The following is a 27524-nucleotide window of genomic DNA, read 5'->3' as shown; positions in this document are numbered from 1 at the left end:
TTTTCAAGGAATGAATATCAGCTGCTCTTGAAAGTAAAAAGAAACCACTGAGTACACAATGTTATTTAAACTACAAAACCTTCCACTCTATTTTTATATTGACTATGCCTACGTGGATAGAAAGTAGCTATGTTAAGTATTAGGGTTTCTATTCCCTTCATGTACATCTGGTCTCAGCTTCATTTCTCCTGACCTCGGTTTTGCATATTCTCCCAGAGGGTCTCTCGTCCCATCACACTCCTCTCCTTGAAATTCGGGAGCGCATGGGCACCCTACACATCACATATGAGTCATATTCAGCCACATTATATGGGGTAGTACAGGGTATTCTTCCACTAAAGGCGGGATACTTAAAATATGAGGGTGTGACATGGTCACAATGCAGATGCAACGGCTTTCCTGACTCCAGTCATTCTTAATTAATTTTGGATGATAACACAATCCTTCCGTCTTCCCGGAATTACAAACACACAATGGAACAGATAGGAAAGCACAGGTAATTCACTAAATCAGTTCGGAACTTCCAAAGTCTCCAGATAATTTCATACATTTGCACTCATTAAAAAGTGGGAGAAAAAAATCTGTGCAACAGATTTGGCTTGTCCCCATTACTAAATGGAGAATTTAACCAGGGTTTAAGGTACTCTTGTTCTGCGACTAGGCCCCTCTAGCTCTCCTGCGATCCATCGAGGTTGGCCTGAACTAGTGACTTTGTCCCAGTCCTGTGTGACAAGATAACCGCAGTTGGCACTTTATGTTTTTTGGTACAAAATTCATTGAAATATTTGAAAGAACATATCTCTGTTTTTTTTTCATTTTATTACCGTTTAAAGTGCTGCATAAATACTTTACTCATTGGAATCAAGTTAAGCCTGACTGCTTTGCGCCAAGCTACCAGAGGGTTAAGAACAGTTTGATTTGGAGTTTGCTTGTAGCATGCACTCACCTGGTCCTAACCGCAGAGTCTAAATCGTAGCAGATGCTGGACCTCCTATACCTCCTGAGGACTATTCATGTCAAGGAACCAAAACCTTGGATCTCAAGTTATCCCCCTGGCGGAAGAGGGTCTGGGATAAAATAAGAAAAGAGAGGTTTGCAGTAATGGATGTGCTCAGCAGCTGTGCAATTCTACATAACAGAATGTGTTACTTCTGAGACCTTCTATGTTTGTGAGGTAGCTGTGCACTGGGCCAGAACCTCTGGCTTTGTGATGATGCAATGCACTAGAATTAACAAGATGAGTCAGTTATTATCAGTGCACCAACATATCTCTACATACATTGAGTGTTAGAACTGGGATTTCTCGTTGGCTAAGGCTTGCGCCAAAGCCAGGCAGAAACCACCACTCTAGTCAGGGCAAGGGAGTTACACGCCAAAGATAACCCCTACTCACCCCCTTGTTAGCTTGGCACGAGCAGTCAGGCTTATCCCAGAGGCAATGTGTTAAGCATTTGCGTATGCACACAGCAACAACATCCCAGGCACACTACAAAAGGAACTCCACACAAGGTTATATAAAAATAACTTTTGTATTCTCAAAACACATCAGAAAGTAATCACACACAATACATTGTGCCAACTGGCACGGGCAATATTTGCAAGGGATTATTTACACAGGACAGGTCCACGTGGGCCACTGTCAGGATTAACACTTACCAGAAATTGGTACAAGTGAAAATAGATCATAAACTTACAACCAGTAACTACTGGTAATCCCTGTACTCCTTGTATGTGGGGTTGATGCACAGCTTAAAGATTCTCAAACCTGTTATATTCACAGTTAAGTTGATTCAAGGTGCTGCTGATGGGTGACGCTCTCCGTGTATAGCGTCATATATCAGTAAAAAGTGTGTTTCCAATGGGTCATTGGTTACATCCCCTTCAGGCACTCTTATAATGGTTCCTATCCAATAAGGACTCCAATTCCATTCATTCTTTGGTATTATCCATTTTTATTTTTTACTTTTGTGCAATTACTTCATTGCTATTTTACTTGATGTGTTCATTTTTGTATCACATTGAACTTATTCTTTTCTTTTGTATGCTCCAATGCATTTCAGGCAATACTTGCCCTTCCTCAGGGAGTAAAAACTGTTGGAAATACAAATATAGCTCTAATCACAAAAACAGAGAATTCACATATGCGCAATTTCGTCAATTTTGGGAATTCAAACCATGCGGGACTTTATATCGTTTTGCTCGTGCTCATGCGTGTGAACGGTAAACATGTTCAAAAATGTGTGGTGATGTGCCCGTGATCGTTACCGATGTTGTGTTGCAATATAAATAATAAACGTCAGACCAATCGTCAAGCCAAACTCACGTGTAAGTCGTGATGTTCTCGAGCTTCAAATGCTGCACGAGAAAACAAATATGTAAGCCAATCTATCTGGTAAGTGTTTAATCAAGAGTTGAAATGTCGGGTCTTAATACTAACCATTTTCTGCCATAAAATGTAGTTTCTAGCTTTCGAGACGCGAGTGTTACCGGCACCCATAACATTGCTTCCGTGTCACGTGGACCTCGGAATAAAAACAGAAAACATACTCTCTGCGCGGCCGAGGCCGTATGGAGATCAGACTCAAAGCGTCGGAAAACGATAAATATTAAATAAAAGTGAGATTATGAAACATCGATATATGTGTGAACAATCATGATAGAAATATAAAAATGTCTGAAATTTATAAAAAGTGTTGAAAATACACGGGGTGTGTTCTGAACTGCAAAGTGTGCATGTTTTGAGTGTGCGACCTGTGCGTTATTCCCAATAATATTGTGAATTGCAAATGATGATATAATACAATCATACACTATTATAAACCACGGTAATGGGTGCTTGCACCCTTCTAGAAACATTATCATGCTGTTATACCTATTATTTACAGGTAACAAGAAAGTTCAATACGTTTATTGAGTCCATTAGGTTTAAGGGACCCCAACATCTGTATCCAGTGGTTCTCTCTCTGTAATAAAAACTGGTTGTTGTCTCTTCCTTCTTTCTTTTCTATGATTTCCAATACAAGAAACTTCAACTGTGAAATGTTGTGATGGGCTTCCATAAAGTGACATGCAACTGTTGGTTTGCTGTTTTTTGTACGAATGTTGGATTTGTGCTCCACAATGCGTGTTTTTCTTTTTCTTTCTGTTTTGCCGATGTATACCTTCCCACAAGGGCATTTCAACAAATAGATGACATTAGAGGTGTCACAGGTTGCTGTGACCCTCAGTTTGATATTGTGTCCCCTCATGAGGTGTGTTATCACATTGCCACTGATGATGTTGTTGCAATTGCTGCAATTGAAACACGGCCGTGTTCCTTTGTGCTATTTTGGGCCCAGAATCCCTGTACTCCACCTCAACCTGTAACATAAACTGCATTATGTACTCTTCTCACTAGTCTAAACACATCAGACCCTACCTCCTAAGTCTAACTCACATTTAGGGGCATAAAGCACAGAGTGAAGTACAATCTCACTAACTCAAACCTCCATAGGTAAAACCATCTCTAGAGGTATCAAACACAGGGTGCGTAAAATATACTAAATGTATTACATTTCCTAGCACCACATTTAGAGTACATCAATCACATTAGGACATTGCGCCCTATCCATATACCAGCCCCCTGGCCAACTGGCCATCTCAAGAAGGGGCTCAAATGCCCTGTGTCCAGAATGTCAGGGCGCGCTGGCAGCGCAGCGCCAGTCAGGGGTGTGCCATCTGCGTAAACCTAAATATTGCAGTGCCCACTACTTGCTGGGCAGCTGAGAACAAGAACAGGGCCTAAACGCTGCAGCTGGCACTAAGTGCTGCGCAGCTGTGTAAGGCCTGGCACCACTGTGTCACTTCTGTCCCTCTCAGGGACTCTCACTGGAACTGCGCCTAAACGGTGCAGATGCCCAATACTTGCTGGGCAGCTGTAAATGATAGGAATTGCGGCATGGGCTCTCAGTAGCCCTTGAAACAAACTGCACCACAGGTGGGAGCCCTCTAGGCTCTGACCATCATCATTAACGCGGTGGAGCCCTCCAGGGTCTAGGAACAGCTTAGGGGCGGTGGAGCCATCTGGCTCTAAAATCAACTGCGCCGCCGGAGCCCATTGGCTCCTTAAACAAAAAAAGGTGCCCCAAGCGTTGCAGCCTTCTGGCTCTGAAACAAAACATGCCCAAACGGGGTATCACTGACCCCTGAGGACCCCACTGGGCCCTTTAAGTAAATATGTCCCAAAATACTGTCAAGCGTTGGGGAAGACAAGGGCCTTTCAACAAATCATGCCCCCTGTCATTGGGGCGGCTATCTCGCCAGCGGGGCCGCCCAGGCGCCGACAATGCACTGCACTGGGGCCCCTGACATGGGGACCTCGGGACCCCCAAGGGGGCCCTCTCCAACTATTTCAACATTGGAGCGGCCCACTGCACCAACGGGGCCGCTCTAACCGGGGGCCAAACGATAGAACAAGGATGGCAGTCCCCCTCCCTTTTCACTTACCGGGGCTCTTGACGCTGCATGTCTCTGCTTCGCCCGGTCCCTCTTCCTGGAACGGGGTCTTGTCAACACGGCGCAGGCAGGGCTCTCTCTCTCTGTAGAGCCCTGCCGATAATCAGGCGTCCGGGGTGGCATGCGGGGCTCCCTCAGCTCATGGGAGCCCCGTACACTCTCCCATTCCTCCTCTGTTTGCCGGATGATGCCGCGGGTGCGGGGCTTCCCTCGGGAAGCGGAAGTCCCGCCTCATGTCAGGTGGCTCTGCCTGATTTCTGATTTCGGCCAAACAGGGCCGCGGCGGTGACTTCCACACATCGGGCACCACAAGGGGGAGGCTCCCTCTTTGCTAACAATATAACCCGGGGTGGGCACCCGCGAGATTGCGATCAGGGCAGGGTGGGTACCCACTTTTGGCAGGCATCCCTCGGCTTCAATCAATAGGCCATAATGCAGGGTGGGCACCTTCTAAAGATAAACAAAATAGGCGCCCATGAAGCGGGTTGGGCACCCGCTAGGAATAATAAGTACGTGGCCATTCAGGCAGGCTGCAAGGGAGGCACCTGGGGCAGCAAGGGGAGCGCTCTGCAACCAAAACACAGCGTCACTTCAGCAGGTCTCAGCCCCAGCACTCCTAAGGAGAAAACAGAGAGTGCTCCTGGGGACAGAAGGACAGCACTCCCACGGTGCTATAATCCATCTCCAGGGAAAGAAGTCCTCCAGCATCCAGGTGCAGGACAGGGCCCAGGGAGGCAAGCCTTTCCCTGGGCCCCAGGAGCAGCACGCCCCTGGTAGTTTCAAGTTAGAAAACAAGAAAAAATTTCATGGGCTCACAGCCCCTTTTTATACACCAAATCCTTTGTTTCCAAAGGTGCAGGCAAGGGGCGAACCAGATGCAACTGGTTCTTAAGCACTTTGTTTTGCTCAGCCCCTCTGCCTATTCACAGGATGGGCCAGGGACATCAGACACACCACAGGGGGTGGAGCCAACATTGTGGAGGGAAGGCCCAGCCCTATTCAGGTCCCTGGTGCACTCCTCCATCCCATCAACATGCAGATCTCTCCATTCACCACCGGGGCAGACCCATCCGGACTCCTGGAGCCAGGCACACCAGCCAGCTCCAGCCAATCACAAGACAGACAGTCAATTCAAATTTACTGTACAGACATGCCAACTTCTAGAAGTGGCACTTCTCCACTAGACACAATAAATCCACGCACATCATCGCGCAGCATTTCATCACACAAGTTCGCACATACCAAACTCGACTCTGCACTTCCCACACATCAGGAACTACCATGGACACACATATCCCCATGCATTCCTATGGGAGGGCAGGCCACTCTCACCACACATACACAGAGAGCACACGCACTTTACACTGGACCTCAGTCAAAAAGTGCGCAGAGGCCTAAAATCACCAACACAAGGTTACGGAAACAGGCTAGGCAAATGCAAAAAGTTTCGGGGTGAACCTGCCAAAAGGGCCAAGTCCAACACTGCCTGTCTGCAAAGATAAGGGCCAGGATGATGCTCGAATTTAATATCTAGATATTTCTGAAATGTGTAAGTTTTTCTGCTGTTAGTAATTAGGCCACGTGTGATGCTGCATTGTAGTCGAACCCTGCATTTGATTTTTAGATTAGTTTGATCATCCTGGCAGTGTAACCATTAATCTCAACTAAGAGGACTTGAAATAAAGATAACCATGAAACAGAGTCTGATTAAAGCCATGTAAATACAACTGTCAGTCCTAAAGAAAAAAAGACAAAGCAATTTATGCTATACAGAAGCATTCTTTTTCATGGAAAAATATCAGCTAATCTTGAAAGTAAAAAGAAGCCACTGAGTACACAATGTTATTTAAACTACAAAACCTTCCACTCTATTTTTATATTGACTATGCCTGCGTGGATAGAAAGTGGCTATGTTAAATATTAGGGTTTCTATTCCCTTAATGTGCATCTGGTCTCAGCTTCATTTCTCCTGACCTCGGTTTTGCATATTCTCCCAGAGGGTCACTCGTCCCATCACACTCCTCTCCTTGAAATTCGGGAGCGCATGGGCACCCTACACATCACATATGATTCATATTCAGCTACATTATATGGGGTAGTACAGGGTATTCTTCCACTAAAGGCGGGATACTTAAAATATGAGGGTGTGACATGGTCACAATGCAGGTGCAAGGGTTGCCCTGCTTTTCTGACTCCAGTCATTCTTAATTAATTTTGGATGATAACTCAATCCTTCTGTCTTCTCGGAATTACAAACACATAATGGAACAGACAGGAAAGCACAGGTAATTCACTAAATCAGTTCGGAACTTCCAAAGTCTCCAGATAATTTCATAAATTTGCACTCATAAAAAAGTGGGAGAATAAATCTGTGCTACAGATTTGGCTTGTCCCCATTACTAAATGGAGAACTTAACCAGGGTTTAAGGTACTCTTGTTCTGCGACTAGGCCCCTCTAGCTCGCCTGCGATCCATCGAGGTTGGCCTGAACTAGTGACTTTGTCCCAGTCCTGTGTGACAATATAACCGCAGTTGGCACTTTGTGTTTTTTGGTACAAAATTCATTGAAATCTTTGAAAGAACATATCTCTGTTTTTTTTCTTCATTTTATTACCGTTTCAAGTGCTGCATAAATACTTTACTCATTGGAATTAAGTTAAGCCTGACTGCTTTGCGCCAAGCTACCAGAGGGTTAAGAACAGGTTGATTTGGAGTTTGCTTGTAGCATGCACTCACCTGGTCCTAACCGCAGAGACTAAATCGTAGCCGATGCTGGACCTCCTATACCTCCTGAAGACTATTCAAGTCAAGGAACCAAGGGCCATATCATCAAGAAAGGGCGATACATTATCACAGCTTTTATCCCGGGACCAATGGACCAATGGAGCACCTCCCGGGTACTTTGCCACGCCACGGGCCGGAGGAGGGAGCCCCGGACGCCTGGGAGGTGTTGCCCGGGAACACAGCCCATCTGGTCCCCGGCAGGGAACCGCCCGCCTGGGAGGGTGTCTGGGCATACCCTTGCCCCTAGTAATCCGGAGGAAAATTACCCCCCTTTCATGTAATCCATGCACTCGTGGTGACGGAGGGGACCCAGGGCGCAAACGTGCCCGACCTCCTGGAGCCCTGCCAGGGATCCGGGAGGCGAATGGCACCTCATCGGGACTTCCAGGGAAACCCGGCCATCTGGTTGCCCCATTGGGAAGCATTGGGTGCGACCAGATGGCTGAGGCGAGAGGGGAAACCAGATGGCCGGGACCGAAATGACGTCAATCTGCCTGCCCGAGCCTCCGTGGCAGGGCTCCCGCCTGCCCTCCCAGGGCTCCGGGGCCGCAGGGCTCTGAGGCTCCAGGGCTCCAGGGCTCCAGGGCTCCAGAGCTCGAGGGCTCCAGGGCTCCAGGGTTCCAGGGCTTCAAGGGCTCCAGGGCTCCAGGGCTCCGGGGCTCCAGGGCTTCAGGGCTCTGGGCCTCTGGTGCTCCCGGGCTGCAGGGCTCCAGGGCCCCAGGGGTACAGGGCTCCGGGGCTCCCGGGCTGCAGGGCTCCGGGACTGCAGGGCTCCAGGGGCTGCAGGGCTCCGGGGATGCAGGGCCCGGGACCCATGTAGCCCGTCCCGGGTACTTTGCCATGCCACGGGCCAGAGGAGGGAGCCCCGGACGCCTGCGAGGTGTTGCCCGGGAACACAGCCCATCTGGTCCCCGGCAGGGAACCGCCCGCCTGGGAGGGTGTCCGGGCATACCCTTGCCCCTAGTAATCCGGAGGAAAATTACCCCCCTTTCATGTAATCCGTGCACTCGTGGTGACAGAGGGGACCCAGGGCACAAACGTGCCCGACTTCCTGGAGCCCTGCCTGGGATCCGGGAGGCGAATGGCACCTCATCGGGACTTCCAGGGAAACCCGGCCATCTGGTCGCCCCATTGGGTAGCATTGGGCGCGACCAGATGGCCGAGGCAAGAGGGGCGACCAGATGGCCGGGACCGAACTGACGCCAATCTGCCTGCCCCGAGCCTCCGCGGCAGGGTTCCCGCCTGCCCTCCTAGGGCTTCGGGGCCACAGGGCTCCGAGGCTCCAGGGCTCCAGGGCTCCAGGGGTCTGAGGCTCCAGGGCTCCGGGGCTCCCAAGCTGCAGGGCTGCAGGGCACCAGGGCTCCGGGGTTCCGGGGCTCCAGGGCTCCAGAGCTCCAGGGCTGCAGGGCTCCAGGGCTCCAGGGCTCCAAGGCTCCAGGGCTCTGAGGCTCCAGGGCTCTGGGGCTCCCGGGCTGCAGGGCTGCACGGCTCCAGGGCTCCGGGGCTCCGGGGCTCCAGGGCTCCAGAGCTCCAGGTCTCCGGGGCTCCTGGGCTGCAGGGCTCCGGGGCTCCAGGGCTGCAGGGCTCCAGGGGCTGCAGGGCTCCGGGGTTGTAGGGCCCGGGACCCATGGAGCCCGTCCCGGGTACTATGCCACGCCACGGGCCAGAGGAGGGAGCCCCGGACGTCTGGGAGGTGTTGCCCAGGAACACAGCCCATCTGGTCCCCGGCAGGGAACCGCCCGCCTGGGAGGGTGTCCGGGCATACCCGTGCCCCTAGTAATCCAGAGGAAAATTACCCCCCTTTCATGTAATCCGTGCACTCGTGATGACAGACGGGACCCAGGGCGCAAATGTGCCCGACTTCCTGGAGCCCTGCCTTGGATCCGGGAGGCGAATGGCACCTCATCGGGACTTCCAGGGAAACCCGGCCATCTGGTCGCCCCATTGGGAAGCATTGGGTGCAACCAGATGGCCGAGGCGAGAGGGGCGACCAGATGGCCTGGACCGAAATGACGCCAATCTGCCTGCCCCGAGCCTCTGCGGCAGGGCTCCCGCCTGCCCTCCCAGGGCTCCGGGGCCGCAGGGCTCTGAGGCTTCAGGGCTCTGAAGCTTCAGGGCTCCAGAGCTCCAGGGCTCCAGGGCTCCGGGGCTCCGGGGCTCCGGGGCTCCCGGGCTGCAGGGCTCCAGGGTTCCGGGGCTCCAGGGCTCCAGGGCTCCAGGGCTCCGGGGCTCCCAATCTGCAGGGCTCCGGGCTGCAGGGCTCCAGGGGCTGCAGGGCTCCGGGGTTGCAGGGCCCTGGACCCATGGAGCCCGTCCCGGGTACTTTGCCATGCCGCGGGCCGGAGGAGGGAGCCCCGGACGCCTGGGAGGTGTTGCCCGGGAACACAGCCCATCAGGTCCCCGCCAGGGAACCGCCCGCCTGGGAGGGTGTCCGGCCATACCCTTGGCCCTAGTATTCCAGAGGAAAATTACCCCCCTTTCATGTAATGTGTGCACTCGTGGTGACAGAGGGGACCCGGGGCGCAAACCTGCCCGACCTCCTGGAGCCCTGCCTGGGATCCGGGAGGTGAATGGCACCTCATCGGGACTTCCAGGGAAGCCCGGCCATCTGGTCGCCCCATAGGAGAGCATTGGGCGCGACCAGATGGCCGAGGCGAGAGGGGCGACCAGATGGCCGGGACCGAAATGACGCCAATCTGCCTGCCCCGAGTCTCCGCGGGAGGGCTCCAGCCTGCCCTTGCAGGGCTCCGGGGCTGCAGGGCTCCGGGGCTCGAGGGCTCGGGGACTGCAGGGCTGCAGGGCTCCGGGGGCTCGGGGACTGCAGGGCTCCGGGGACTGTAGGGCTCCGGGGGCTGCAGGGCTCCGAGGCTGCAGGGCTCCGGGCTGCAGGGCTCCAGGGCTCCAGGGCTCCAGCGCTCCAGGGCTCGGGAGCTGCAGGGCCCCAGGGGCTGCAGGGCTCTGGGGCTGCAGGGCTCCGGGGCTCCAGGGCTCGGGGACTGCAGGGCTCTGGGTCTGCAGGGCTCCGGGGCTGCAGGGCTCCGGGGCTGCAGGGCTCCCGGGCTCCTACCAGGCCTGGGAGATCAGGGAGTCTGCCCAGGCACGAGGGACCCCTGTCCCGGCACACTGACCCTCAGGACACACCCCGTTTTCCACTATTTTTTTTCTCCAAAATTCTGCATAGTGTGCGTAGTGGCACTACGCAAACTACGCCCAACCCTAGTCTTAAGTGTGAATCCTTTAGGCCCATCTCTCTGCCTGCAAATACTGAAGGTCAAAAAGGTAATGCAAAATATCAACATAGTTCCTATAATTATAAAACAAATGGATGTAATTACAGTATTAATACATAGCACCAATACCAATGTGTATGGTTCCTAGTTTTTATGGCTTTGTGGGTAAATAGCTACATTAAATAATCGTCCTTGGGAGTAAAGTCCATAAAAAAATAGGATATTATCTAAATACTGTAACAATGACTATTCAAAATATTGATTCAGGTACAGAACAGCTTTCTAAGTATTAGGAAGCGCCAATCCATACTTTATTAAGCACCAATGCTGCTCCGTGGTTGGAGTTAATTACATAATACAGATGTATCCAGCAAAGGAGGTATTTTCTGGGGACATTATCCACTTCCAAGACAAAAGAAAAGTGTGTCTCATAATGTTATGCTCATTTCCCTCATCTTGCAGCTCAGAGGAGAATGAAACAAGAATAGGCAGTTGTTACTTCAAGAAATTTTGCAAACCCCCTCTTAGGTAAAAATAAAGACTAGACATGACCACTTATCTTCATAAGTCTTTTAATCATGTTCCCTTACAACATTTGATGTGTGTACAACCCACTAGGAAGAATTATGTATTTCCTGCCTAGCCGTGTATCAAATGACCAACTTGCTAGCAGTTGAACATCTACAGAAATAAAACACTTGTTAAGGAATATCAGGTCGTTTGACCATTGGCCCAGTACATACATTGACAATTGTTCTATTGCAATAAGTCCTAGATATTTTTAGGCAATTACTCAAAACTTTGGATCCAAAAAAGAACAGCCCTAATTTAATTGACCTTTTTCCATCAAATATGCTATAAAAGGCTGGCTCCCACTTTGTAGTTTCCACAATACGTCGAGCACTGGTATTATGAGTTTTGCTCCACTCACATGAAAGACCTCTCTACTTTATGTTTATCTCTGCTCTGATTTCAAACCCTATTGCTTACCATCAGGGATAATTTCTTTCTTGCTATGCTAATGGTATTAGAACTTTTGGTGGCATTTGTTGTCCTTGGACACTCTGTCAAAATAAAGAGTACTGGATGCAATACAAAGACAGCAGGACATTGTAGGCTTGTCTGTGCAAACAAATAAGTAGCTTATATTCTTTCTTTCTAATGAGCAAGCAGGTTACTTTGATTCCTCAATTTTACATTTGTATACTTTACACAAACCTCTGGCACATCTAAAGTCAGGTTTTATAACCATGATGTTGACACACGAATCAAATGAGGATCACAAAAAACGTGACATGACCCACTAAACAATTGCAGAGTGTTTATTGGCGAATACTGATAATGCATTGGAAAATTTCACAGAAATAATATTTTGAGTAGGAGTCAAACATTATAGCAAAATTAAAAAAAAAAATCCATTAACAACAGCCTAGTTAAAAAGAAGTTGTTTGTGTATAGAATGTGGTAGACCTGGACCTACTCACCAAACTGCAGATCCTAAATATTGATCCAAAAATATCACGGTCAAAACATCAGGAATAATAAATATCGAGGGTGGGAATATTGTGGGTAAGTTCATCATTTTTCCCACATTAATATTGAAGTTTAAAGTATTGATCAGATAAATAGCAAGGTGTTTAATATAATATTTGTGTAGATTTAGTTGCTTTGTTTTAAAGTTAGATTGTTACTGATAATGTAAAATATATCATACATATTTTCACTTTTAAATGCATTTTTGGTTATTGGAATTTATTGGGCTACTGAGTGAGTTGTGTTTTTATAAAACAATGTATTATTACCTTTTGATGCTTTAAATTATTATTGTATTTTTTTAAATGACTGGTCAAACTTCCTTTTGTTTGGATTGGTGTGGGTTTGATTGTGGCATTGGGTGGCAGTATTTTAAAATAAAAAAATAAGATCATTAACATTTGATCCTTTTTTGTAAAATACTTTTCTATTTTTTAATTAAATAAAACATGGTGGCCCTCATTTTGATGTCAGGCAGATCGCCATTGACTGGCCATCAGTGGCAGTCTGCCCAAAATCCAGGGCAATGGTCAGACTGCCGGATTAAGATACAGACGGTCAGAACACAGAAGATACTATGAAAGAGCGCCACCTCTGACTGGCTCAAGGAGCCCATCAGTGTGGCGTGTTGACAGTAATCCCTACAATGAAGGCAAAGCCTGCACAGACACCGCCGTAGGGACTACGATATCTATTGCCAGCAGCATATTAATGGCGGTCCCACTGCCATGCAATGGCTGTCAGAGAGGGACTTTGGGGGCCCATAGCAGGGTCCCTGTCCCCTGTGGGCCTCCGCTATGTGGCCGGGGGGGACATGTGGTGCCCACAAAAATATCCATGCATCCTGTGCCAGGCACCACATGGCGCCTGGCACACAGTGCATGGATGTTTGTAAATATGTCTTTTACTACTGCAGCTTTTGCTGCAGCCCTTTTATTGGCTTCAACACAAGCCAAAATAGCAGAAGACATGTTTCCAACCACCTACACTGCGGTCTCATCATAATAATGCAGGTGGAACCGCCGACTACATGTCGGCCAGTCTCCATCCCACAGCGATGGCCCTTTTAATGAACTCCAATTTAATAAATAAGCAAAAAATAAAACTATTTTTGATTAATTTAGGTTTTTCAAACAAATATATTTTTCTTTGGGTAAATCACTTTTGAAAACTTTATATTTTATTTAAAAAGTATTTTAATCTACATTTATGTTATTGTATTTGTTTTTAATTTATTTTCATTTAAATGGGTTAAATATTCTCAAATAATTTAAATTGTGTGAAGGAAGTGATAATCAATTTATAAATTAATGGCTTAAAATATTTTACAAATTAATTTTTGACCATGCAAGTGTTTTAAATACTTCCAAAATTCTCAAATATCTGCACCCAGTCCAATATTTTTTGTACCACAGTTAAATAACTTACCCCAAAATGTATGCAATGGCCTCAATGTTTGTTAGAATGAGCTAAAATAGTACATATTCCCTCCCAATTATATGCAAATACTCCAGTGTTTACAAGATTGAATTTAGAATTGTATAAATCCCCCAAATAAATGCAAAGAGATGTTTGAAGGACTGGGGAATTGAGTCAATATTTATTGATCTGGAGTTAGAAAATTAAATATGTTCAACAACAAATTATATGTACTTATTACTATGTTTGCAGAGCTAGTGTTAGAAAAGTGCATGCAAACTATACATTTATTTTGTTAATATGTTGTATGTGTTTACAGATGCATGTTAAAAATGTAAAGTTATTAAAAATATGTGTTTTACAATTTCGTATATTGTAAACAAATATTTGATATTTTTCATCCTGGTGGAATCTTCATTTCCTTCTAGGCATCTCTCTCATTGTATAAACTCATCCAAAGAATGGCCCTGTTACTGCCTTCATGTATTAAAAAATGCTTCCAACTTCTATCTTTTTAATGAACTAGGCTGTGTGTCAAAGACAGGATGCTAGCAGTGCTCATACAAACCAATGCAATTCTGCTTATTTACATTTATTCATCAATATATTGACTATCATTGTGCTGCAATCTACATCCAAGTATTCAATTGTAATATTTGAAAGGAAACACTGGTTCCTAATAGTTTGCGCTTAAAAAAAGTAATATCTCATACTGTGCGATTGGCATACTATCCTTGTTTCCACATGGTAGCATCCTGCATCTGCTTTTAAAATGTGACCAAATGGGTTCCTTTGAGGAGGTTTGTTCCATTATAGAGATATTAATAACAGCCTTTTGCCGTTTTCTGAACGCTGATAAGTCTGATATGGAAATCTGCAGAAGATACTGTGATGAGTTCAGGATCACATGATGCAGTAAAGTAGAGAAACCGGGTGTAAATACACAGCTCTTTGAAATACACAAACACAATAGGAAAACACACAGTTAGCTCTTAATAATATAACTGCATATATTACTCTATATTTCATTGATGTAAAGTAGTCATTGCCAGTGCTAAAAATGTATAACATCTTGCAACATTCTCAGATAGCGTTACGTTTTTAGTTCAAGTGTTTTGTGTTGAATTTGTATTTTTTTATGTTTTCTTTTAGATTAATTCTTTGGAATGCTCTCGTTTTTGGTTCAATTTAAATATAATGTTTATATAATTGGTTTACATATTTTCCTCATTTGAAATTTCATTCACAGGAGGAAGAACTCAGGAAAAGTGGCGAAGCCAAATATTCACACTTGAGTGATGAGCTTCACGTGTTAATGGAAGTGTTTGCACCGCCTGGGGAAGCATATTCACGAATGAGCCATGCCCTAGATGAGATTAAGAAATTCCTTGTACCAGTAAGTAGACTCTGATGTCTATTTCATTCTGCTTGTGAGCCCAGAGTACCGCATTGATATTTTTACGGGAAATTGCCAACTGGGAAAGATTACTTAACAAGCTGATTGATCAATGGGCTAAATGTACTATTTACAGGTCGAAATTTGTGGCCTGTATTTTTGTGACCAGTTAATTATTTTAAGAAATTATCTATGCACGAATAGGTTGGCTGTTAAAATTCTGAATCGTAGGCGGTTGCATTCCAATCTACCACATCCATATTAATCAGGAAGATCAAAAATTGTAGTGATGGTGGACTGCTGGAGTTGGTAGACCACCGTGTTTGTGATGTGTTTCAAATAAATTAAACTTTTTTTTTAAATGCAGCACTACTCCATTTAAAAATGTCTGTTCATTTTCTAAAAAGTTTGTTTAAGAGTTGGCAGTGGTCCTGTGGACCACAGTTTACTAAACAAACAGTTTGTTGTACATTCACCAGGGAGACCTAATCCTTTTTTTCCAAGTGCATTACCTACTCCTTTGAGGTATCAATAAAATGTCAATCTTTTTGACTGGATATCGGTTGTCAAACAGTAATACATAGAATACCGATTCACATTTGGAAGGGACACCTACAACATGCCCCTTCCACATACTGACTCAGTATTCATTCGAAATTCCATTTTAGGATTAAGAAAAACATTTCCGACTTCTAATATGGGATTAGTATATAGAAACACGCATTTTATTGATCATAAACACCAAATTGGATTGTTTGCCCCTATTAAAGTGCTTACTACATCTGGCCATAAGTTCCATAAAATCAGTTATCATTGAGGTGGTCTTGCTGTCAAACTGAACTACCGAATATTGCATCTAAAAAGTCTGGGAAATTTAGTATGAATTGGCTTTTTTGAATGATGAATTAAAAGTGAGAGAAAGAAAGGAAATACTTGAGATCGAAAATATTTTTCCTACAGTTTAAATTAAGTATGGAAGTATTTGTTTTGTTTTGTTACGTTTTATGGACACTTAATCTAAAAAGTGATCAAGTGTTTTACTTTCAATTGACTGTGGCTGTTTAGTGCAGCACTATGCTAATTATTCTAGTGGTGTAACCTAAACAAAAATTGGATAATTTATCTCATGGTCATTAAACACAGGATTATGAGTCAATGACAAAGTCAACCGAATTTCAATATTGGTGTTTGCCATCTCTCTACTAGTGTTCAGGAGGACTTTGGTAAGCCTGCCTTTTGGTGGGTGTGGTGTGCTGCACAAGTGAGGTACAGGCCTACCTCCAACACACTAATGACTTAGATTGGCAAAACTAGAAGACAATTTTCTTCTACCTTTAAAATGCAGAATTTTGAGTTAAACAGGAGACTGGAGTAAAAATTTGATAATATTGATATCTGGAATGTGGATAAAAAGCAGTTGTTATTTTAGATACTTAGGCCATCATTACAATGTCAGTCGGAGTTGCCTCCGACCGACACCGTTTCGTGGAAGGAACCACCTGCCCATAGTTCGGCAGTTCCAACCACGCAATTATGGTGCTGTCGCAAACTTCAATTTTTCAATAGGAGCTTGTGTGGCGGGCTGAAATCGCCCGCAGCACAACAGCAGAGATGTTAAGGGGGGGCACTAGAGGTGCCCCAAGGGCTAAATGAGGAGGGCAAGAGGCCCTGCTGGAGGCCCCAAAGGTCAGTTTTTGCCCGCCAATCCATGTTGGAAAGGCCAACATGGATTGGCTGTTGGAAACTGACATTATAATGCAGACTGCGGAAACGCCATCCTTAAGGGAATATGAGGGCTTTCCGACTGAGCCAGTCGGAACTGCGCCGGATTCCCCGGCTGGTTTAAACTCCGACCGCCGTCATCATAATATGGGGTTTGGGCTTTACACCTACCATGTCTGTCGGAAAGCCTGCGACCAGTTGTTGGAGGCTTTCCGACCAACATCATTATCAGGCCCATAATTTTTAATCCAATTTTATTTAGCCTCTCTACATTGCACAAATTAAAGAGTAAGCTAATATAAACGTTTTATGATGATACAACAATGTATAGTACACAGAACTTCTCTCCAGACTAGCAAAACATTCGGTGCCATATTAATGTGAGATTATAGTTGAATTTCAGCATGAATATAAAGTTTAAGAAAGAAACATAATAATAATGTATTACAATGAATTATGTACATTAATCATGTTCTCTCTTTGGATCAATTTGTTTAAGAAAGCTGTTGAAAAATGGCTACTATTTCTTTCTGGTTTTTTTAGGACTCACCTGCTAGTAATTTTGAAATCTAACACTGGGACATCGCTATCCAGTGCCCAGCATTAACCCTAATTCAAAGTTGAACTGAGCCTAAAACATGATTTGGCACATTTACCTTTTACTATAAGGCAATTGTATATGGTGTAAAAAATGCATCTGTGTATCTATGTATGTATATAGAATTTCTATGGTGTGAACCTAACCTGAAAAGCAGCAGAGTGCTGATCATTGTTAAAGGCAAGTTTTAAGTCAACGAGTAAATGAGAGGAAGCTGAGTTGTGGACAGTTAAAGCATTGTGATGTAGTGTTCTTTAAAGAGGTGAGCCTCCAACTCTTTTCTAAATTAGAGCAGCATTGGGCAGTCCTGATGAAATGAAGTTGGTATTCCAAATCCTAGGTACATACATGAAAGAGTTGTGTTGTCTTGTTTTTTCTTTTTTCTCTCTTCTTAGTCTGCAGTCTGATAGTGCCCTGGCTGTGTTTGTTTTGCAAACCATCTCGGATTGTGAGATAGTCTTCAAGACAAGCAGAGGTGCTGATTGTGAAGGCTTTGTAATGGAGTTCCATTAGGATTGGAGTGATGTGATTATGTTTCTTGTGGCCTGTACCATTGAATGACATAATTAGACTGAAGAGCAACATTGTAGAGCCCGCTTTGTGACGCTGCAAACATGACACAGGTCCCCTGTAGCCTGAAAATTCTCATGTTCACAGAAAGAAATGTAGAAATATCCTTTTTTTCAAGCCTAAAAACCCTCAAAGCGGTACATGCCTAACTAATGCTAGCATATACCTACAGTGAATAAATCATCAAAAACTTTCTTTGCGGTATTGGGTTTAACTGTTACCATAAGAAGTATTGAGAAAGCTTATCCCCTTGTGCGGATTGCAGAGCCAGTAGAGAGGAGTGGAGGCTAAGAGTGTTATGCAGTGTTGAGTGGCATCAAGCTCTGCCCAGGGAGACCCATCGTATTGGTACTACCCTGTCCTGACCTGCTCTGTTGGTATGGGGTGAGCTCCACTGAGCTCACACCATACCTCTTAATACAAAGTCAGCAAAACAGAGTGACTGAGCGACATAAAGGTGACATAGAGGTGACTGCTGTGGTGGGCATACCTCGCTAACCCCCATCCCAGCTCACCTTGCTTTATTTCCCTGTCCACCAGCCACCACAAACTAACACCAGAATTATGTGGGGGCAGAAATTGTGGTCTAGAGAATTAGAGTTTGAAGAAAAACCTGTTCCACTCAGTACTTAAGGCCTTACTACTGCTTCCACAATTTTTCACACAAACAGACGGTATGTGGTGTGTTAGTGGGAGGGATGTAGCTGGATTAGGCACCACTGTGTTGGTTAAGCCCTGATCCGCGGAAGAGGCCCAATAGGTCTGGGTGTGGCTTGTTGTTGGGTGAGCTCCCCCTCTTGAAGTTCCACCACCTGCTCCAGCGCTCTGCCGACATAAAGCAAACCCAAGAGGCAACTATGCTCTTGCCCTCCCAGCCTAAACCCCATGCAGCCACCAATTCATATGTAGGGGCTGTTGAGAAGACTGCAGTATTCAGCTCAATAAGGGTCATCGGTATCCAAGTGTAATATTGGGAAAACATCAAAACAACTCAACAGGAAAAGCTTAATTCAACCACAATACAGGAAAGGTCAAAGCTTACAGATATGGCAAATGAACGGTAAGCAGACAAAAACGCCTTGCAATGATGCGGTCAGGGAATCCCATCATCCACCAGTCTACAAATCTTTGAAGCGTCCAATATGGAGTGATACAAGCAAAGACCAAAAAAACTAAATCTGCCAATGGAAGTTTGGGGATCGAGTCCCCTTGATTTTCAATAGTGACCTACTTTGGGGAAATAAACCAGCACTGCTTGCTTATTTCAGGAAAGCATAAATAATGCTAGTCAGGGTATTTATTCTGGCAACGCCGGGCTGGATGGTTATTGGTACAGGTCAATTTCTCTTTCAAGCAATACACATCTTATACAGGCTTTTGAAGTTAAAACACTAAGGGCCAGATGTAGGTAAAGTACATTTACCGATTCTAAAACACCGAATTTTACCGATTCAGTATTTTAGAATCGGTAAATGCTATGTAGCCAAAAAATCGGTAATAATTACCGAATCGGTCCGATTCGGTATTCACCGATTCGGTAATTCCCATTCATTCCTGTGAATTACCGAATCGGTAAATACAGATTCGGTAAAATAGGGAAACCTTCAAGGGTGGCAGGGTGTCACATTGACACCCTGTTGCATCCCTGAATAGTGCTTGTGTGCAAATGTGGCACACATACATGCCTTAAGGGCATGTATGTCTGCCACATGGCAATGTTGAAAATGCACAGATTTGCATTTTCAAAGGTATTTGTTATTTACCACCAACTAATAGTTGGTGGTGAATAACAAATCCTTAAAGCACAACAGCACTCTTAAAAGTGCTTCCTACATGTCATTTACCGATTCGGTAAATTCAGAATCGGTAAAAGATGATTTGGTAAATACCGAATCAGTAAATACCGATTTGTTATTTACAGAATCATCCCCTACATCAGGAATGTCTCAATACCGGTCGGTAAGCCTGAAATTTATAGAATTTCGGATTTACCTACCGGTAATGGGCCACCTCCATCGGGCCCTAAGTCTAGATGACAATCAGATGCCTGTGTCTCCAGCAAGCACAAACAAATTAACTAGGCTAGCACAAGGAAAAAATCTATGAAAAGAAACCTAGGATAAAAAACAACACTTATTAGTCACCAAAAAGAATGCCAACGCAACACTGAATTTGACTTAAACCAAAGGCCCAAGCTCACTGTGGAAGAGTGTAACAAAATAACACTCAAATCTAAGAACAGCCACCAATTAATTTTTAAGGTAGCCACAATGATGTGGAAAGAATCCTCTCAAATGCATGGCAAAACCCTGACACACAAATCAGCACACAAATGAAGAAAGAGTTTCAAACAACCTCAGACAAAAAACACACACCAAGACCTGGGCTGGTGGGAGACACTACTTACTACCCTGTAAATGGCAAATGAAGTTCTAAATCTCCACTTTAGATGGGCATATTGACCTAATGAACATGATGGCCACCTCCATCTCTGGCATTAATCTTTAAGAAGCGACCCAGTTAAGGTGATACAAACCCAATCTAGGACTCCAAACCAGGAATTAACAAGTGCTGAGCAAGAAAACTCCTGGAGGTCAACAGGATCATTTACTAACAAAGAATAAAGAAGATCTATAGGATATTGTCACCGCCACCAAACCCAGTACAAGGTCCATAGTGTGTTCGAACAAAATCCCCCATCCCACCAACCAACTAAAAGGCAGTCAAAACAGGCAAAGAAGACAAGAAATGAAAAACAACACCCAAAGGAAACAGCCACCACAACAAATGTTCCTCATTTTTGGGCAAAGGATCAAAGAAGGGACAAGTAGGGTTCTCATCAATGCATCGGTCTGTCACCTAGATGACACTAAAATCTCGGACACCGCTTCAATAGACTCTCAACATAATACCACAGAGGGATGAAAACACTAAAAGTCAAAAAAACTGAAAGTAGGGAAACCAAACAGCAAGCACCAGCACTCATAGTGACAATTTATTTCAATCAAAGGGTCTAAAACCAAGTGACACCCATGCCTATGACAACCGCACTTTTGACTAGGAGAGAGAAATATAGGGCCCTTATGGCATGTGTGTGTGCAGCATGTGATAACAATGCACTCCTATGGGCCTATAGGCTTATAGGAATCAATGGGAAGCCATACCCTTAATTGAAAGTCGTAATTTGCATGTCGCACTTAAGGAATGTGTAGGAATCGCAATATTTATTGCGATTCCTACATGCATAGGCATTTGCGATTCCTTAATAAGCGCAGTTAAGAAATTGCAATTGCCTATTTTGATGCATGTGCACCTCAGAGACTGTCTGAACGGAGTCTCGGAAATCAGGGATACAAGCCAGGAGTCACTTAATCTAACCTGACCCTATCCAGGTCAAAAAAGCCTACCACACAAATGACTGACACTGTTAAAATGCTTGCACCAACAACTGGCACCATGCACCATGCACTCTGAGACTCAAGACAATCCAACTTCACATCTAGTGAAGCCACATTCAATGTCTATCTTAATCAATGGTTGCAACTGAACCATACCTTTAGTACCTGCAGCATAGTTGATAAATCAATCAATCATAGCATTAGTAGAGTGCATTACATACCCATGAGGGTCTCAAGGTGTTGGGGGGGGGGATGCTGCTACTGCTCGAAGAGCCAGATCTTGAGGAGTCTTCTAAAGGTCAGCAGATCTTGGGTCTGCGGTTTGTGGATGGGGAGGGTTTTCCAGGTTTTGGGGGTGAGGTGGGAGAAGGATCTGCCGCCGGAGGTTGCTCTTCGGATGCGGGGTATTGTGGCGAGGGCAAGGTCGGCGAAGCGAAGCTGGCGGGCGGGGGTGTAGAGGTTGAGTCATCTGTTTAGGTACGTAGATCCTGTGTTGTGGAGTGCCTTGTGTGCGTGGGTGAGAAACTTGAAGGTTATCCTCTTGTTGATGGGGAGGTAGTGCAGGTCTCTCAGGTGAGGGGTGATGTGGCTGAGGCAAGGGATGTTGAGGATCAGGCGTGCAGAGGCGTTCAGGATGTGTTGCAGCCGCTTCAGGAGTTTGTCAGAGGCTCCAGCATAGTAGTTCAGCCTGCTGCTGACAAGGGCCTGGGTGACCGTTCTTCTCATTTCGGTGGACAATCTAAACATCCTAAAAGGAGCCCACGTCGTCTGAACTACAACATGCAACAAAAGGCTGACATTGCAGGTAATCATAATCACCATAAGCTCCCAAATGCTGCCATACTAGCTACAAAATAACTGAGAACTAAAATAAAATCCTCTTGTCTGCCAGAAAAACTCTCCAAAATAGAGAGTAGACAAACTCTTATTCAAACCAGAACATAGTACTTGAGGATAGCTGGATATCCTCAATAGAGGAAGTATCATTAAGCTACTTGGAGAAATCTTTGAATTAAAAGATATGACATTGAGTGATTTGCTAGCAGTGGAATTCCTGGCAAATGACATTCCCTCTTGACCAGAACTCACATTAACAACTTGGCCATCCAATTCAATTCAATTCAAAGAAACTTTATTCAGTTTAGGTTGCAAATCATAAAAGTTACACATACTAATACATAAAGATAAAAGTGCATTATTTAACATAGTATCAACAGCGATATCCAATCAATAATTAATTTAGGGCACTAGAAGAGAAATCATTTCAGTTTATGATACAACAAAAAGTGACAGTTCATTATTAGAATAATATCCATTGCAGCATACAATTAATAAATAATTAATAAAAATATAGAAATGATTCATTACAGGTCCATATACTTCCTAGACTAAACAATTGATTTAAAAAATGTCACAATAAAAAATAGGCAATCCTCCTTCAATAGTTGTAGGTACATCATAGCTGGTCGGACCTGCCCAGAGTTACGTTTTTTTAAAAGAGGGACCAGATTGCGTTTACGTGGGAATACATACAGTTGGCATAAAAACATAAAATGCAGCATATCCTGTGGAGACTTACCGTCGCAGCCGCAGGGAGCTGCCACTTTATTATAAATAAAACATTTTGGTCTTACAAGCAAATGATGGAACAGGTTCATACGGAACCTAGTTAATCGGAATTTCATCAAACGTAGACAATGTACCCAAGAGGTATAACTCTGCTCTCGGGGTTGTTTTCGACATGATATATGTCTGTATGCTAGGTTTCTGCACCTCCTTAGCTTCCCTAGTCAATTTCCTATCTAATAGAAAGGCAGTTTTAATTCCCTCCACATCTCCCTTTTTAATACATTCAGGGTTAACAAATAACTCCCCCCGCCCTAAGCTTGCGAGACTTTTCATAATATAATTCAGCCACGGTACTGCGGTCAAGTTATACAGAGACATGCAGTCTTTTTAAAATCAGGTGAGTCTGGGGGATGTCAGGATTCAGCCACGTTTTTAGCCAGCAAGTCAGAGGACGCAGGAAGAGTACATCACTGACAAACTGGATCCCCAATTCCTCCTGGACAACTAAGTTTGATGTGCCCCTTGGAACACACAGTAAACGTTTCCAAAAATCGTTCTCCGCAGTTTGTAGGCAGTCTTCAACATTATAGTTCCATATTTCACTGTCGTAGGATGCTGTAGCCAAAGATTTAGCCTTGTAGACTTGCAGCATGGCTCCAGTAGGCTTTTTTCCCAGTTTGGAGGCTAAGTTAAAAATTCCTGCATTCACCTTCCCAACATCCCCTTTCTTTTTCAATATATGGGGCCCCCATTTAAGCTTATTGTCAAAAAGGACCCCTAAATAAGAAAACGTATTAGTAAAGGGAATTTTTGAGTCTCCAAATTTGAATCGGAAGTTCTTTTTAGGAGACTGGCCCACCTGCATAACATAGGATTTAGTATTATTTGATGTCAAATCCCTGTCCAACATAAATTCAGAGAAAGCAGTTAAAAGTGCTTGTAGTCCCCTTTCTGTCCTGGATATGAGGACGGCATCGTCCGCATATAACAGGGTGGGAATCCCACGCCGACCTACTCTGGGGCAATGACCCCCCAACCCCCTGAAGACGCTATCTAATTCATTAATATAAAAATTAAACAAAAAGGGAGCCAAAATACATCCTTGTTGAACTCCCTTTTTAATATTAAAATCCCTTGTGAGAGAACCTGACATTTGCTTTTGTGGACCTGTGTAGATCCTCTAGGAAGTCTACAACACCATTTTCAACTCTCATTGCCCTCATGGACTGCTAAAGCTTATTCCTGATGACACAGTCAAAGGCTGAAGACAATTCCATGAAGTCAAGGTGAATAGTCCCCGGGCGAGCCACAGTGTACTTACTCAAAAAACAAAAAAAACTAAAAAACTTGGCCATCCAATGAAATAGCATCAATGCTCATAAGCAAGGTCAAGGTTTTCAAAAGCTGGGGCATAATGCTAAAAAGACTCCAGCCTCCACTGGGTACCCATTACCTCTGCTATGAAGAAATGCTCCACAGCCCCCTACAGCAATCACTGTCCATTTGGTACTGCCGGGTGCAAGAGCAACTCCATTGCATGAATGAATGAGTTAAGGTGAAAGCAAGCATTCATACATCAAACAAATTCTCAATGGGACCGGACCCTTCCAGGTTTAAATGCCTCACCCTCCATATGAATCCACCATTCAAATGGATCAGCACCCGACATATAGGATTTAATTTATTATCTTGGAATAATACTGGAGTGAAATTACTATTGGAAGATGGCTCTCCTCTGCAGAATTGGGCAAATAAAGACATAGGGCCTGATTTAGATCTTTATGGTATTATGACCATCCTGCCATGGCCGTAGTCCCAAGTAGTCCGTTGAGCTGATTGCTGTCTACATGCTATATTTAGATGTTGCGGCACTAGACAGGACACCATCTTGGTGGTGGTCTTCTCTACTGGATAACAGAACTCCGTCACTGTTTCCACCAAGTCGATTTAGATATTCCCGCTGTGCTGGTGGTGTCATGTCCACGTAGTTCTGATGCAGTGAGGCATTGGTGGTGAGGAGACTGATGAGTACAATTTATCTTCATCTCAATACACATATATGTTGTGATTCTGTCAAAATGTACATGAAGGCAATGTGTAATGACCATTTTTTTTTATGTCTAGCATAGCACACCAACAACATACACACACTTTTAAATGTACAACCAAACTGACCGCAAAGGCATACCTCATATACTGGTGACAATGGTGTGGCTGAGTGTTGTGGTCAAGTAGGAGCAGCGCAACAAGGACCTGGACAATGATGTTCCAGACGGATTCAGTGGTGGGACTCTGAAAAAAAGGTGAGTTATCACCTCTTTTTCTTTGATTCCACCAACTCGAGTATGGAGGGTTCCCAACCACAGTTGCATCAAAGGAAAGGCACATTATCATCTGGACAGCAGGAATCTTGGTGAGACTCCCTCCAAAAGTCACTTCTACGTCTGATGCCATTAATGGGGCAAATAAATCCTGGCAGAGGCAGCGGGACTATGCCGGTTTTCACTCCAGTTACTAGCCAACATCTAAATCGAGCAGATGGACCGCCAAGGCGGCAGGTGGGAAAACTGGAAGAAAAAAGTGACAGTGGGACCCAAACCACTTAGATCTTAATCAGGCCCTTAATTGTGCTTCAAGAAATTACATTTTATACATCCTCAAATCATGGCCACAAAATCCAAGTGCCATGGGAAACCGCAAGAGGGCCTAGCTGTCAATATATCACTCAGCTTAACATCCCCATGGAAGAACAATCACACGTAAACCCAGGCCTCCTAATCATTAAACTTAGAAACCAAGACAAGAGACCGCTGATACTTTTGTTTCACATCTGCATTCAACCACATTTAGCAAAGAATAAAGCGCTAATAGAAAAAGCAACATCCACCATAATAATCCACAAGCAAGGAAACCTGGCATGGGACATAATACTGATGGGAGATTTCAATTCAAATGTAATCTATACCATAGATGATGACATACTAAACACACTGAAAAATCATTCTGGAAAATTCTGAAAGAGGCAAACTCAAAAATTAAGACCTCAATAGGGAAAAATGTGTCATGATTGTGAATTAGGGTCCTAAACAAAAGATTTGTAAATGCCAGACCACATATACTATGGTCCCAATTCATGGTCAGTCAAATAACTATACAATATTCTCTCTAGCTATGATCCCACTGGTTAAGCATGTTTCAATAAAATATACAATGGACAGTGATGATCCGTTCCAGCTTCTGTCATTAGAATTAGTGCCACATTTACACACACTGGCTCCATCAGAAACTGTTGTGACAGAAACAACTAAGTTAAAGTGACTACAATGATCTAACAAATTCACAGTACACCTTGCATCTCAGGTTAAAGATCTAATGATACACAGTATTAACGGCACAGATGGTCTAATTGACGCTTGGTTAGGCTTTGTTGCTGCCATATTAAAGCAGGCATCTTCAGTGACACCAGGCCCATGTGAGTTGCAAAGATTTAAATCTGGCCTATCAGTCACGCAAAGAACGAAACCACGCCTTTCGCCCACCTGGAAAAAGTTAAAAAACAGTTTCAAAGCTAATATTTAATGCGAGGCAAACTAACCAAGGAAATCTTTGGAAACCAAAAGCAACCTTAACACAAAAAGAAAAGGATAAATAATTCAAACATTACAGAGGAATTATGAGTGATCTACCCGCCAAACAGATTTGCAATAAACCTATGACCAAGAAGAGTTCAACACCTCAAGTTTAATCAATTAGGAAGGCATCGGGAACTAAAACCACACCCACACCAAGTGATGAAAATTCTTACTCTCCACCTCAAATCAAAAAGGCCCTACTCAGAGGTCATTGTGTAGGAGCACCGGGGGCCAAATGGCCTTCCACAAACCCTTTTTAAAGAAGATGTAGAATTCTGGTCAATACTATTCGGCATGTTATTCAAGGAAGTACCCCTTAGCTCAGTGGCACTGTACCAGAGAGTTAGCAAGGCTCCATAATACATCCTATATATTAAAGGAGGTGACACTATGTGTCCCTACTACTGATGTATTTAACTTACTGGTCAACTAAAGCTAAAATGATTCCATGAAACCAGTCTGGGTTTAGAAAAGGTGTAGGGCCAACAACACATATACTAGCAACTGCCTTTCTGATTGTCCAATTCAAGTGGGCTAAGAAAAAGCTACTCCTCTACTTCATTGATTTCAAAGCAACTTTTGACCATGCAAACCGTGTGCTATTGTGGAAGAGGCTGTAGAGCAGGGTATCCCGAAAAAACAGCTACGAGCCGTCCAGTAACTAAACTCTGAAACCTGGATTCAAATAAGAATAGAAGATGGCCCCAGAATAACCACGAAGACCCTGACTCAACAAGGACTAAAACAGGGATGTGTGTTAGCACCTCATCTCTTTAACTTGTTTATGGAAGATCTATCGCCAGCCTTGGATCAGGAAAACTCCCATCCTCCCCAGTTGTGTCCCCTTAGTCTCACTCATCTAGCATGCAAAGAGGACATTGTGCTTTTTAGTTCAACCAAAGTAGGCCTACAAAGATCAGTTGACATCCTGGCACGGTACGCGAGAAGTAACCATCTGAAGGCCAATCTGACCAAAACTGAAACAATGTCCATCATTTATTGAGCGAGACAGACCCCCCCAAATGATGTTAAAAGATGCCTAACTGGAAACAGTATCTAATTACTAATATCTGGGACTGTAACTCGATTTAAAAGGAAACTTCTGCCGCCAAAACAATATATGGAGAAGAAGGAGCTTGCATTGATCCAGCCTTTGAAATTCTGGCAAAAAAACTGGAA

The 27524-nt window shown here is 44.5% G+C and overlaps 1 protein-coding gene across 1 annotated transcript in view; it reads left to right on the top strand.

The window, feature by feature from the left end:
- KHDRBS2 (KH RNA binding domain containing, signal transduction associated 2) overlaps window positions 1-27524 on the top strand; it is a 1768831-nt gene that overhangs the window by 746856 nt on the left and 994451 nt on the right. Inside the window, exon 5 of the mRNA XM_078646808.1 lies at window positions 14710-14856. Within this exon, the coding sequence (XP_078502934.1) occupies window positions 14710-14856 (147 nt within the window). The remainder of the gene's footprint in view (window positions 1-14709; window positions 14857-27524) is intronic.

The sequence above is a fragment of the Lissotriton helveticus genome, chromosome 6 (assembly GCF_964261635.1).
Source record: "Lissotriton helveticus chromosome 6, aLisHel1.1, whole genome shotgun sequence".
Lineage (NCBI taxonomy): Eukaryota > Metazoa > Chordata > Amphibia > Caudata > Salamandridae > Lissotriton > Lissotriton helveticus.
This window is presented reverse-complemented; position numbering and strand designations above follow the sequence as displayed.